Source organism: Caloenas nicobarica, chromosome 1 (genome assembly GCF_036013445.1).
Source record: "Caloenas nicobarica isolate bCalNic1 chromosome 1, bCalNic1.hap1, whole genome shotgun sequence".
Classification (NCBI taxonomy): Eukaryota; Metazoa; Chordata; class Aves; order Columbiformes; family Columbidae; genus Caloenas; species Caloenas nicobarica.
This window is the reverse complement of record NC_088245.1, coordinates 66,305,550-66,320,030: the sequence shown is the minus strand read 5'-3', so window position 1 is coordinate 66,320,030 and position 14,481 is coordinate 66,305,550. Positions and strand designations below refer to the sequence as shown.

The following is a 14,481-nucleotide window of genomic DNA, read 5'->3' as shown; positions in this document are numbered from 1 at the left end:
AGCAATATGGCAAGTCAAACTTTATGTCCAAGAATAAGTCTTGTCTACTCTGCTGAAAGGTAATATACCTTTACAGAGCTTACAGGCACACAAGTGTTCAGAAAATAAACATTTTCCACCTATAGGGAAATTTACTTGTACAATCCTTACTTAAAGTTATGGGAGCACTATGGAACTGCAGCTGCGTTTTTATCACCTCAAGATTAGTTCAGGATTGATCAGGGAGGAGTGGAATTTATTACTGCAGTAGGAAAATGAAACAAAAAGGATACAACTCAAAGAAGCACAATAACCACGTACAACAAGACACAAGTATTAAAGGATTTCAGGTAATATTCAACTAGAAGGACAACAAATACATGTGCAATAACATCTGGATGCACATTTATACACTGTGTTGACAACAGCTCTCACTGCTCCAAATACAAAATCAGACAGACTGAACACAAACTCTTGTGTGACAAAGGCCTGAATGTGAAGGAAACAGAAGGACCACAATGGACATTGTGGCCAGTACAATACTCCAAAAAAGCACCTCATACAAGTAATCCTAAAAGAGTTTCATGTATACAAGGGCAAAATTTTAGTCACGCCTGTTTAAATGAAGAGTGGAGAAGCAGAAAAGTTGCATTTTCTTTCCCTGCATTACTCCAAACATTTCATTTCTATTTTGCTGCAACTTGAAACTGAGAAAAGCTACTGTAATTACAATTTACCCTGAAGTAAAATCTCAGGGTCTCCAGTGGATCAGATAAAAAAATCATAATCCTGCTTCTCGTGAGCTATATGCTGACCTATGTTTCTAACCTAATAGGTTGAAGAAGCCTTATCACCATCTGAAAAAATAAAATTGGAAATGCATTTGTAAATGGGATATCCAGTAACTGATCTAGTCACTTGTACAAGCAGTAATGAAGAGAGAGGGACAGAGCATGCAGAGGGAATCACCTGCTGCCTGGGATACGGTGGAGAGGAAGGTGGAGTGTAAGAAGAGAGCATGATCACTTTTTTGGGGCAGGTCCGACAACGCTCCTTAGTCCTCAGCTTTTTTTAAAACAGAAAAAGAAAAAAAAAATCATAACGGTAGAAAATGGATAACATTACCATTGGCTTTGGTGAGACAGCCTAGACTGCATAAACTGAGAGACCACGATCTCACACTTCTCAGGAATGACCTAATACCACATTTCATCTGAAGCTGAAAGATCCAAGTTTTTCACCCACAGCCCCATGACCACACGTCCATTTGACAGATACTTCTAGGGGCAGCCAATGAACACTTACTTGTATCAAACATCAATTAAACCAACAGTTCCTGGCTTACGATCAGCGAAAGGTACAACCTGTAACTCTCCATAGCACAGCTGGACTGCTCTCTTCGCATCATGAAAAACTACTTATTGCTGTGCCTTGTGATGTTTAAAAATATCCACCCTGCTGACTCTTGCCTGCATTTCATTAACAATACAACTCAAGTCATGGTTGGTCTGTTCTCAGCTTCAGATCCTTCCTCTCTAATTTACAAATATTAAACCATCTCACGCCAGTTGAATTGTCCTCCACCATTCCACTAGAATGGATGTACAGCTGTTTTATAGCCAAAATGTGGCTATATCTAATAGTCTAAATATTACCCAATGCACATACATGTCCTCATTTTAATATGCCAGAAAACAGGCCTTTCTAGTATTTTCTCCACCAGTTCTTGATTACTAATGTATCTTCTGCCTGATTTTTCCTTTTCTTTTGAGTTCTCCCCAGAGCATCTCTCGAAATTGTTGCACTCCAAAAAAAAAAAATGCTATGTATCCACAGCCACTGTTAGATAGCCTCCAAAGAAACTCTCTTTAAAGATACTACAGATGATCATTACTGCCCTTACAGCTGAGCTGGCACTAACATCTGTTTGGGTGTTTTCTTCCCTTTGAGGAAGAAAAAAAAAATCATCAACTCTTCTGTTTCAAACAGATGCTACAGGCAGCTTAAACTAAAGTACATGACTTTGCACTGAAGTGGATGAGGAATATTTATATGCCGTTTCAAAAGGCTCAGCTGTGAAGTCACTAATTTCTAGCTGTTCATGGACTTTGGTCTGACCACGGCCGAGTTTGCATTTCAAATTTCAAAATTTTCACAAACTTGCGTATTTTTCCTTGGCGAGTCTCAGAATATAACATCATATAGGTATATGAAGTACATGCTCAGTCTTCCAGTAGCATGCATCTCTGAGCATACAAAGATGGCTACAGGAAAGAGGAAAAATACATCAACAGATTTAAACAAGAAATTAAGCAGGAAAAACAATATTTGCAGAAATTATTGGTGCTGTAAGTCGTCTTCTGTTGAGATTTCAACTCAGTCATTGCATATCTTCAAAAACCACAGTTCCAACAAGATTACTGAAAAGAGTTTGCACTACTGCACTTTGATCACACTTCAGGAAACTATCTCAAAAGAACAAGCATCAGATCTCCAGAGGCAGAAAAGATGTGCACCAAAAGACATGTGATCTCCATCTTACAAGCGTCTTTGTACATATCGGTGATTTAAGCTTAGGTATTATACATATATCTTGTTGCTGTTAGGAGACCTATGAAACTGTAGCAGAAAACTGCTGAAGGTGGGAGTCTGGAAAGTGGGAGTCCAGACTCCCATAAGGTGGAAGTCTGGAAAGTCAGTACAAAATTCAGCTAAAAAGGCTCGTCTTCCATATGATACCCAAACAGGCAGATCCTCTTTCTGGATAGACCATATGGCTTTCCAATGGCTTCATGATCCCTGATGAAATGCTCTTTCCGAAAATGCCTTGGAGAGCAAGTGAACACACCATGGAAGATGCTTTTATACAAGTAGGCATTCATTAAGGAGATTAACCACCACACCATGAAACACAATCCAACCTTTTTAGTAGACAGTACCATCACAAAAAAATGACACACATTTCCACTGTGCACGTACACTTAACAGTATCTTCATGCATTACTAGCTGCTGCTGAGATGCTCATTATAGCACGAACCCAGTTTTGACAACACAGGTCAACATTCTAGAAGTGTAGCTCAATAAAGCAAACTTTGTAATACAATTTAGGAGGAAAATGCAGGCCACACAGCATGCTGTGAGCAGCAGATTGGTGAAGTTTTTAACCTGCTTGATATTTTGAAGGTTTTCCCTTTCCAAAAGAGATAGCATTAAAGGTCTTGTGATGAAAGTAAAAACTGCTTCAGAACAGGTTCTCCCAGGATTTCACTCTTTCTAGGAATTCTGTCATAGCAAGACACCTGTACAGACACAGAGACACTCTGCCTTACAAACTCATTGAAATTGCTGGCCTCATAACTCTTAATTCCAGGGCAACAGAAGATTCTAGGCTTAAACTGATAAGCCAGTACAGATAAGGAAGTCCATCTGACAGATACTGGCAGGCAATAGCCCAAGGCAGACATAAATTTTGCATCAAAACTAGGGGTCCAATCCAGACCACATCCCTTGCAACTGTCTTGCTTCTCCCTTGCAATCACTCTGATGCTTTTGCAAGATGCTTTCCTCTGCCACACAGTTGCCAAGATGCAGGACCAAACCTGTCAATCACAAGACATGAAACTGCCCTTCGCCCAAAGACCCCTGAGGATCTCAACTTCATTTTGCCTACTGGAAAGAAGATTAGGCGACTTGCGGTTTCCGTCAAAAACACGTCACCACTTTGTCCCCTTAGGAACTGCTTTGCTACTCTTCAAAGGACTCTTCAGCACAAGGTATTTGCTACGTGATATATCTTACACGCAGTCACTGACAAGAGTTTCTGCTCGTGAACTCTGACACCTGTGCGAGACAAGAAAACCCTTTCCCACAGCTTAATGAAACTACTAGTAAACATACATCCTCCCTAAAGAGCTTGTCAGGAGCAATGCTACTCCTTTACAGCATCTCCAAGAACGTGTACTGGTAGCCAGCACCAACTCCACTGTTGGTAATCTGTGGTTGAGGAAACAACTTTGTAGCTAGAGTGCCCAGTGTCACTGTCAAAAGCCGATTCAATGCCATAGAAAGGTACAGTCGCACAGCTATTGGATTCTGTGTGGCAGGCAAACAGAATCAGGAGTCTCAGCAGTCAGCTGAAGCACTGCTTCAGCAACAACTTCCTGCAGAATGGACTTCTGACCAACCCTGGCAAACCTGGGTGCTTGGCTCAGTGGATGGATTCCTGCCTCAGCTGATCTCTGATCAGTTCAGAATAATGGATCTGTATACACCCATGCCTTTCGAATGAGGACAACTCATGTTCTTCATTTCCCCACACAACTAATAGAACAGAGACCATATCAATTGTTTCTTTGATCCTACTGTATATCCTGCAGATTTTGCATCCTTGGGAGCCAGTTTTCTTCTTCTCCATTTCAACTCTCAGATGAAAAGCACTGCAAATCCAGCAGGAAACCTGGGCCCAAGAACCAATCATCTTCTGTTGACACAGTAAAGCCTATCAAGGAAAGATCATCTCCAGGTGTAATCTCGAGAGGGAAATCATCCACACAAGGCAATCAATGTCAGTGTTCAATAAGATAATTTAAGTCCTCTGAAAGTACAACTGATACAAAAAGATTTTGCAAATATCTGCCCTACATTGCTGCCGATACGGAGATGCTATCAAAGTTGAGGGAAACCAGAAGGATTTTTTTCTCTTCCTCCTCTCCCATTTTTTTAAGAATCATGTTATGCTCGTAAAGACAAGAACAAACACAACAACGACAAACTTCTCCACGGTGAGGAGAAAATCCTCATCATAAAAGCAGGAAACAAAAGTTTGTCCTTTGTTTTGATCAATTACAAAAGGATGACAAAAGTTCTTATTGTGTTTCACCATACAGGCTGAATTATAAAGTCTTCAGAAAGTTTCAATAGCAGGTCTGAAATACAAATCTCAAGGCTGCAGGGATGTGATCTTTTCTGAGTGCTCAAACGCAAATCTTCATTCTTCTGAACTGAACAAGACAACCAATGCAATCCAATTTTTCTTTTTTTTGTGGGGTAACATAAGCAGTGCTCATCAACTGACTTAATATGGTACAGCCATATTATGTTCTTCTGCATCAGTTCTTTGGTTTGCCTCCTTTACTTGGGAAGTATTCTTTAGAAATGAAATTTGCCTTAACCATGGATGCTGTGTATCCAACTGAAAGTGTTCATTAGCCTATAAAGAAGATCTTAATGAGACAGAAGGTAGAAGAACAAACACTGAGCCAAGAAACGTAAAGATCATGCTGACATTTTTAAGACTCTCTTGACAGTCCTGCTGACAAAAATTCCCCTGGCTTGGGTCTTCTTCCATGGAGAGAAATCTTCTAGAACATGGCACTGGTCATGTCATGCAGCATTAATTGTGTTGAATGCTTTGAACGTGAAGATGACCATGAATCCATAATCATGCAGAACAGTTAATTTCCAAACTAGTGTCACCTCCTTCCTATTGACTCCAAGGTATGGTCTGATTAAACAGTAACCAGAAAGAAGCAGATGTTTCTCCAAATTATGGCTGCCAGAAAAATATAACAGCACTTTCAGAAACTTGAGGAGGCCATTTGCACAGGGAAACAGTGGAAGCAGAGGATGCCAGTGAAATAATTATCCCTATCTGCCTGTCTGTCACAAGCCATAGATTTTGAAAGTGCATGGCTGAAAGAAAAACATTGGCAATGACAATAGGCCAAAACACACAAGAGGAAATAAAATTTGATACCTGCTGATTTTTCTGCTGTTGATCCCTATTCTGAAGCCCTCTGTGGCAGAAAACCTAAAATTCACTAAATTCACAGTAATACAGGAATCTGCAATGCAATGAATGTGAGAAGTTGGCAAGGAAAGCTACATTTCTCATAGAGAGAACAAAACCACAGTAAAGTCTCCTGTAACTGCAGAACACACAAAATTTCACATGTGAATAGCAAAATTCATAATCAGTTTTACCGTTTATACCAAGACAGAGCTTGAAGACCATAGATGGTATGAGACCTTTAACCTTATTAGTTGCAATAATTGCTTACATATTTTCCTTTTTTTCCTAACAGAAAAATCTAGAAATTCTGTAGGCAAGGTTTCTGCTAAAATATCCACTGACACCCTGGAAAGTTAAAACTAGTGTAAAAGGGCAGGGAAAATCTGACTAAGTCCTTTCAAAACATTAAACTGCGCATCATTACCAGAGGAAGATGTTCATTTTATTCATTAAAAATTAAATTATTTAAAATTATGGATTCACACAACGTGCTGGAAAAGGACTGGTTTAGAAACAGGACAGTGATAACTGGTGTTGGGTGCAGGCAATACATTGTATTTATAATCAGTTTATTTACCTGTTTCCACTGGGGTATGGGACGGCCCTGCTCTCGTCTGCTGGATGGTTGGTTGTGAACACGTTCTTGATAAGGCAGGACAGGTTGCTGCATGCAGGTTGTAGGGAAAGTGGAACCAAGGAGGAAAGATAAAATAGTAAAGGACACTCAAAGAAAGCCAAAGAAATGTGATACAGAATAAGACAGACAAACATTTAAGGAAAAACAATGGGGTAGGGGATAATTCATTTAGCAAGTAAAATATAAAACGGGGGGGGGGGGGGGGAACACAACAACAACAACAAATCAAAAAATGGAAAACTCTGCATATTTTCAAATCTTCTATTCATTTTCACTGTTTCTTCAAATCAGCCTGGTTATTCCAGTCAATATGTAGTGGCCGAGGAAACTTTTGACTGTTAAGGAGTGGGATAAATGTTACCATTTTGAGATTATGTTATGCTAGGACACTGATATGCAGTGTAGCATAGACATACTTGACCTAGCTTTAACGCAGCTAGGTCAGGTCCCACTCACGATCTGGCCACAGCAGCACAGAGCTTGGCATAAGCTATGAGAACAGACTATGCACCAAATCAAGAACTCAGACACTTAAACCATCCTGAGCCTTATACTGCTGACGTGGCACTGCCAGCAGCAGCCTGAAGTGATTCAGTCAAACTTCAAAGACAACTACCCTGCAGTTGCAGTAGTTCAGATATCACCCTGAATAACCAGCAGGCATCAGGAAGCCTCATTTGGAATGACACAAATATCCCAATTGTGAAGAAACTCCCAGGAATTTATCTGCTGTGCTTACACACACACACACAATTTAACCACAGTTCACAAGAACAAACAGACATAACCTGGCACGAAAACCTTCAAATCAGAAATTAAATGACAGTTCTTAGAAACGGGATGTTCCTGGAAAGCTTTTCAACAGCAACAGTAGTTATAAAAGGAACCAAAGTGCTGGTGAGATGTTTTTGAAAGAGTTTACGTACCATAATATGGGCAGTAGCAGGGAAATATACTTCTATTAGGAAGTTCTTCTCTATCCCATACTCCTAAATTTAAAATTTTTCTCTTTTGAGTAAGCTTTACCCTTCCCTAGGAGAGTCTTTGAAGTAGAAGAGCACCACTAGCATCCAGTTTCATGGAATACATGTTATTATTCATTATTTTCCTCCATAATTCCAAAATAAAGTGTTTTATTACCAATCTCCTACCTGTCTTCGTAAACTTGTGGACTGCACTGGCGCATTCTCCTCAAACTTGGCCAGTAGCTGGGTTGCCATAGACTTGACTTTGTTCTGATTCCCAATGGCAGCATCAATTCTCCTCTCTGTCAGGGCGCTCACCAGTGTGGGCCTTTCTTCTCTGTAGCTTCGCGGGATGTCCTCCTAACAATCATCAATATCAAAACTTAACACGATTCAATCAGATCACCTTTTTCTCTCCACCACTTTGCTGTGACAACTTTCTAGCACTGTAGGAAACAAATCTATTAGCCTGCACTTGAAAGCTCACGTTTAAATTTCCTTTGGCCTGTCATCAAAAGTTTTGTTAAACTTTACTTATCAGCCTTATTTGATGCATTTACCTACCAAAGACATCACAGTTGAAACACTCCCATGAATCCACTGACACAAAGGAAAGGCCTATCTTCAAACCTTCCTTGACAACTCAAAGCACTAGATTTTAACTCACTTGTACCTGTTTGGCTATAAACATTTCAAGTGAAGGACTGCTTACTACAATTGTATGCTTTTTGCACCAAAGTTTAAATATGAATTAAAATTCTGACTATACTGTATGACTTTACTAAATGAAAACTTTATTCCTAGTGTTCTCATCAGATCAAAGCAAACTGCAATAAAAATAGAATATGAAAGAACTGCAACATTTCATTTTTTGTGTACTATTCTTTCATAAGCATCAGTAAAATATTTGCACTATAGCTACAAGAAAGCATAACCCCTGAAGAACAATTAATTTTTATCTTAAAAAAAGTTATATAAACCTTGTCTAGATATAGAAAATGAAAGAACTGAAGTGGGAACAAGGAACCTACCACATGTTTTCCTCCCTGACACCTTCTTCACTGTAATACTTACATCCTCGGATTGGCTGGTTTTTCTCCTCTTTCCTGCACCATCCAGTTCCTTTTCTTTTTTATCCTGAAAATGGAAGGAGGAGGAAAAAAAAAAAAAAACCAAAGATAAGGATCCTCATACCTTTCCAGCCTGAGATAAATGTCACCAGTGTACTTAAATAAGCTTTGCAACACAACTGATTACTTCTCTGGGCTGATTCACCATTTGTTTAAGGGGATTCTTCCCTTCAATTTGGAAATTGTTCAGCACTTTCAACTAACTGGAAACTGAGCAACCCATTATGTTCCAATACGAAATATACCTCCAAATACTACCACAAGGCTAGGATCTTAAGATTGAAATATACCACTAATTGAGAGTACATATTACAGATGTAATTCTGCAGTTATAAACGTCATGCATTGTCCCATGCCAAGGGCTAACGAACACATGGTCTTTTGTAAACACACAGCAGATACACCCTTACACGTACATTTTTAGTGCCACCTACTTGGGACAGCAGCCCAACAGACACAAGCGTTATCAGGACTGTAGTTTGGATACCTTTGGAGTGCGTTTCCGAGAGATGCTTTGTCCCAGTTTACTGAGAAAAGAGATGGGCGATTTGGTACTGGCAATTAGGGCAGCTTTTTCTTCTGCATTCAGGTCCAGACTATCTGTTAGTAAAAACAGGTAGGACAAGAGAATGTCAAGAAATTATTTCTGTGGTGCTATTACGAAATACACAACTGTAGGACTCACTGATTTTTTTAAAGATAACACGCTTTCTCTTAAATTCTCAGTACAAAATGATTGTAACAGCCAGAATGAATACCTTTCTCAGCTACTCTTTTTCATTTTGCCAAAATAATTTCTCCTTTTAGGATATATAACCATTCAGAATAAATACTGTGTTTGTTTACTCTGTTTACTTTCACGTTTAAAGAGCATCATGATCATCAGTACTCTTAAAAAAAGTGCTCAGAGTTTTGGAAATAATACCTGACACACATATTTTTAAAAGGCTATTAAGCACATTTTTTCCCACCAGAATGATAGACTTGAATTAAAATAATCAATAATAAAGAAACAGCTATAACAACACTATTAATATTTAAAGTAGATCATATTGATTTGTGTTAGACAATTACATCTTTCAGTTCTAATCAAAGAACTTCCATTCCTCATTGGCCTGAAGCTACTCGCACCATTCATGGATGGTAAATAGATATAAAACTTGGCCAGTGTTTCGGAATTACCTACTAAAAAGCTACCAGCAAGGCAACTCACATTAGCCAAGAGTCTAGAATTTTTGACGACATTATTTTGAGAACATTATTCTGTATTAACTCATTTTCTTGCTCCTGATGTTGCTAATATGGTCTTTATCAGCACCAATAAGAAGTCAACTTTTGTAATGTAAAATTTGTGACTAGTGTGAGCTTACACAGAAGCAGCATGAAGATAACTGAAGCACACACATGCATCTTGAAGCTGTCTTTAAATCTGAGAGACCTGCCCCAAACTCCTTACCGCTAGAGGGGATGGTGTCTTTGAACATCTCATAGAACTGTGTGAGGTACATCACCATCGACAGTTTATCTGGCTCTCCAACAGATGCCATTTCCTTTCCAGTCATAATGGGAGATATTCCAAACTCTTTTTCAGCGATGTCAAAGGCCAGCTGGTTATTCTTCTCCACATTGTGCTCATCCAAAGAATCAAAGTCTCTGCAAAAGGCAGCAAGACAGCATGCACTGAATCAAGTAGAAACTGGTCTTCTGAAAGAACTCATAGATACATCTTTTTTTTTTTCTCTGAAATCTGCCAAATTTGCCAGCCACCTTTTCATACTGCAGGGCTGATGCTACTTAATTATGGTGAACTTTGGCTCAAATGTATTCTTTTTTCATTTTCTGCTACTCTTCCAAACCCAGATTTTTCTTCTTAAAAACTTTATTATCCTCTGAAATATATCTTCAATTCCTCCTTTGCTGGAAGACTGTATGGTTTCCCCTACATAAAATCTTTTGTGTGCTTGGAACTAAATTAAGTCTTCACTTTTGTCCCCTTTTTTCCTGACTGATCCATATTTTAGTTCTGTTGGCATTTTCCAAAACTTGTAGAATTACATAAAAAGTTACAGCTTGTAGAGAGTTATATAAACCATTCAAAAAGCTATCTGAACTCTCCACAAGCTATATAACTATTAAACAGAGTAGCTCAGGTTAACTCAAGTACACTAAATGAGAAGTAATTCAGTGTACATGGAAGGGAATAACCAAGCAATTTTTCAGCATGCTTTACATTGGATTATGTCATTAAACACAGCTCTAGCATTTATTTTTTCTAATGTCCCTCTGGGAAGTTGAAGCCACTTCATATTTCAATTAAAGTACCAGAGTCTTTGCTCCTGTTACTTCTTTCAGCCAGTGTTTTCCCATTCTAGAATCTGGGGACTGTTTTACTCAATATATCATGCAGGAGGACACTTCTCTCATTTATCCAATCAGCATGTCAGTGTACGAACAGTAGTAATGTCCCTATTTAGACTGTCGGTCACTACTTCTAAAAAGAACAACCTAAAGTCTTTAAAAAGACTTACTGTTAAACAGATTTATAAAGGGCTGTGTAGAGACTCAGTCATGAGAAATTTAATTGAAGCTATGAACTATTCCTGACTAACTTCACAGAGAAAAAAGCTGCCAGTCAGTAGTGCTTTCCAGTCAGTACCAATTTGAAGTTTAATTCTGCCAAATCATCCAGAAGGGAAAATGACAACACATTTAACATCATATTCATCAAGCTATTATGACCTTCCACTCCACTAGTGAATCACCACACATTAGCTTCTAACAAGCCTAATCGAATTCATTTAAATACATTTCTCCATAAGTCACGAAAGTATTGCCTCAGTCTCCATACTATTAGTTCCAAATATCAATAACGTTCTACTCTTCCCAGTTATTCAATACAGGCAGTTACTCACATTAAGTCTGGACGGTATCTGTGGATAATGGCACACAAAGCTAGGCCGCTTTTCCATGACATCGTGAGATCTGTCACATTAACACCAGCATATCCATCGGTCTGCCTCTGGCACCAGTTGAGCAATTTACTAGAGCGAGCTACAGACTCTGTAAAAAAATCATGGTTTTAAGTAGAAATGCACAACATCCCTTTCACAATTTTAAATACAACATAAAAACCACAAATAAATAAAACCACATAAACAACAAGTTCCTTCTACAATAGGCAATACAGGACAGATATTTAAAAAATATTATCTTACCTATTTTAGATCCAAGAAAGGATTTTTAATTTGTTAAAAAGTAATTATCTAAGTTATAACTTGCCAGGCTTTTCACTCTAGCCCTTGTATAAGAATCCCAGGAATTATAAAACAGTTGCAAAGGGTTGTTAAATATGATCAAAAGGATATACAGTAGCACAATACTCTCTAAAGCCCAGATATACTATTTCTAATGGAAGAACTACAAATGTACTTCTGCAACTTTTACTTTTCTCTTGAAAGCTTTCCCTTAAAAGCATTGACCTGTTTTGACCTTGCCTTACTGCAAGATCTGATGAGATTACCGCCTAAAGGGACACAGTTGCAGGGCAAAGAACAAATCAAAAGACTACATTGCTATTCAGCAGTGAAAGGGAAGCTTAGCAGCAAAGTTCCATTCTGAGAGTCCCCAAACACTATCTGGACATCCAAAGGCAAGGTGTGCAAAAGGAAAAGTTCAACATACCCCTCAGGGTACAGGACAAGCAGACAGATACTGAAATGCTTATCACAAGACATCTAACTTTCAGAGTAATTCAAGCAAAGTGAGGTTTCATTTGGTTAAGCTAAGAGATGAGATTAAAGGAAAGCATGGACATCAAAGACTGCACAAGAGATAACTTCTGTTATGTTTGAAAGAATTCTGAGTTTACTGTTAGAGTGAATTCAGGCTGGGCTTCTGCCCTTTAAGTAAGGACATTGTTACAGAATAAAGGAGAAAAATAAACGCTTGTATAAGCAAATATGCTTAGAAATTTAACAGCATTATAAAGCAAGAGAAATTAGGCAAACAAAAATATATTTACATGTTAATTAAAACTTGAAAAACTTGAAAATCAGACTGTTGACAATTGCTGCATACATTTTCTAAACCAAAATATGCTGATTAAATACTACTCTACAGCCCTATAGCTGCTGTATGCTTCCTGCACTGATCCAGCTCCAGAATACCAAAAAGAATAGAACAGTAGCCAGGCCTACCATTCCGAGTCAGCTTTGGTGTCCTGGAGTTCACAAAGTTCTCCATTTCCAGGTGAATGTCTTTCAAGTCTCCTGTATTATACAAGTGGCGTACCTAAAATAACACAAAACGATTAAAAATTACCAACATGCCATGGACCCCAGATCCAGATGGAGGACATGAAAGAGACATCACAAGGCACTAGAGGGAAGACAAGTACACTGACATAGGAGAAATCTCTAGCCTAAGAACCCCAGAACAAGAAGGATCAGCTTGTCAGTGCTGACCAGTCTAGCTGACTGCTGCTGCACAGTGGATACACCAAATTGTAATGACAAGCTGCTATACTGGATTATTAAAAAAAAATCCACATAGGCACACACACACACAAATGCATAAATTTCATGTATCATTACAGCATGGTTAAAACCATCAAAATAAAAAATTTCTAAAAAGGCATTTGTTGAAGTATGGAGGTCTATTCTTGACTGATCTATCTGCTTTTCACTGCTTCCACGTTATACTGTCACATCAGTTCACTATCTGTTCGCAAATATTAGCATAGCTTCACCTAAGGAAAGATAATGCAGATTACAAGCATTCAGAAGCACCATTTGTTCAGTTACCTGTTGTGGCCGCAAGAAGTTGACGTTGATATTGGGATACCGGGTGGCGGGATCAATGCTGTAATGGCTAAAGTTTTTACTCACATTCTCAGGGGTGGTTTGAGGCAGCAGCCTATAAATGCTTTCCCTTGGGAAAATTTAAAAAAAAAAAAAAAAAAAAAAAAAAATTAGAAAAGAGCTTTGAGGTCTGTTTTGGTTGGTTTGTTTTAGATTTCTTTGGTTTCGTGGTGGTTTGGTTTTTTTGTTGTGTTTTTGTTTTGTTTTTTTGTCCTTTTTTTAAAGATGCATCTACGCTAATGCTGCTAAGTCAATCCCGGAGAGATAAACATTCAGATCAGAAATCTAACCACTTCAGACACTGAACAGCTAAAATTCAGCCTAAATATATTAAAATCTGCAATTCAATATAACTCCAGAATTCAAAAGGAAAAAAAAATCACACATTAAACATCACTGAAAGGGTTCCCCAGTACAGTAAAGACACTGAGACACTGGAGTGACTCAAGAAGAGTGCCACCAAGGGGACGGGTGCATGTGCCCTGTAAGGAGAGGCCAAGGGAACTGAGTTTGTTCAGTGTGCAGAAGAGAAGGCTCAGGGAAGATCTTGCTGCTGTCTGCAAATGTCTAATGGAAAGGTGATGGAAGTCTGGCTCCAACTGCAACATTATTATCCTCACTGCTTTTCAAATAAATGGAATTTCAAATATCTGTTGTGCCATTTATACGATTTTTAAAATTATACAATGGTTCCTGATGGTCACAACCTGCAGTTGCTTAAGTTTAAAAGAGGTTCTATTAGCTGTTGCTTTTATTTATCCCATCCTTTAATTACCCGTGTTCTGATCTCTTAAGAGATCACCTTGAGGCACCAAAACAACACTCAACCAAAGACAATAAAAACATCAAGAACTCAATACTCCAAGGAAACAACAGATGTTGTTTGCCTCATATGAAACCAAGTGACCAATTTAGGAGAACAAGAAATAAAAGCAGGTCACAGCTTCCTTGGAAGAATATAATAAAATATGTTTGCAAGATAATAGGGGATGGCAAGAATTTTTGTTTCTGGTACTTTTCAGGCACCTACAATTTCATCTGGTTTGCTACTGCAAAGCTGGTGACAGCCAGTCAGACTCACTTTTCTCCATGTAATACCAATAAGCACCAAAAAAAGAC

At 38.5% G+C, this 14,481-nt stretch overlaps 1 protein-coding gene across 14 annotated transcripts in view; it reads right to left on the bottom strand.

Annotated features, from left to right (window-relative positions):
- MICAL3 (microtubule associated monooxygenase, calponin and LIM domain containing 3) overlaps positions 1-14,481 on the bottom strand; it is a 163,761-nt gene that overhangs the window by 83,959 nt on the left and 65,321 nt on the right. For all 14 annotated transcript variants that reach the window (XM_065645013.1, XM_065645046.1, XM_065645037.1 and 11 more), the window contains exons 10-18: positions 13,306-13,432; positions 12,700-12,793; positions 11,416-11,563; positions 9,960-10,156; positions 8,991-9,103; positions 8,448-8,510; positions 7,560-7,733; positions 6,349-6,435; positions 949-1,044 (exon numbers count right to left, since the gene is read on the bottom strand). In XM_065645013.1, the coding sequence (XP_065501085.1) occupies positions 949-1,044; positions 6,349-6,435; positions 7,560-7,733; positions 8,448-8,510; positions 8,991-9,103; positions 9,960-10,156; positions 11,416-11,563; positions 12,700-12,793; positions 13,306-13,432 (1,099 nt within the window). The remainder of the gene's footprint in view (positions 1-948; positions 1,045-6,348; positions 6,436-7,559; positions 7,734-8,447; positions 8,511-8,990; positions 9,104-9,959; positions 10,157-11,415; positions 11,564-12,699; positions 12,794-13,305; positions 13,433-14,481) is intronic.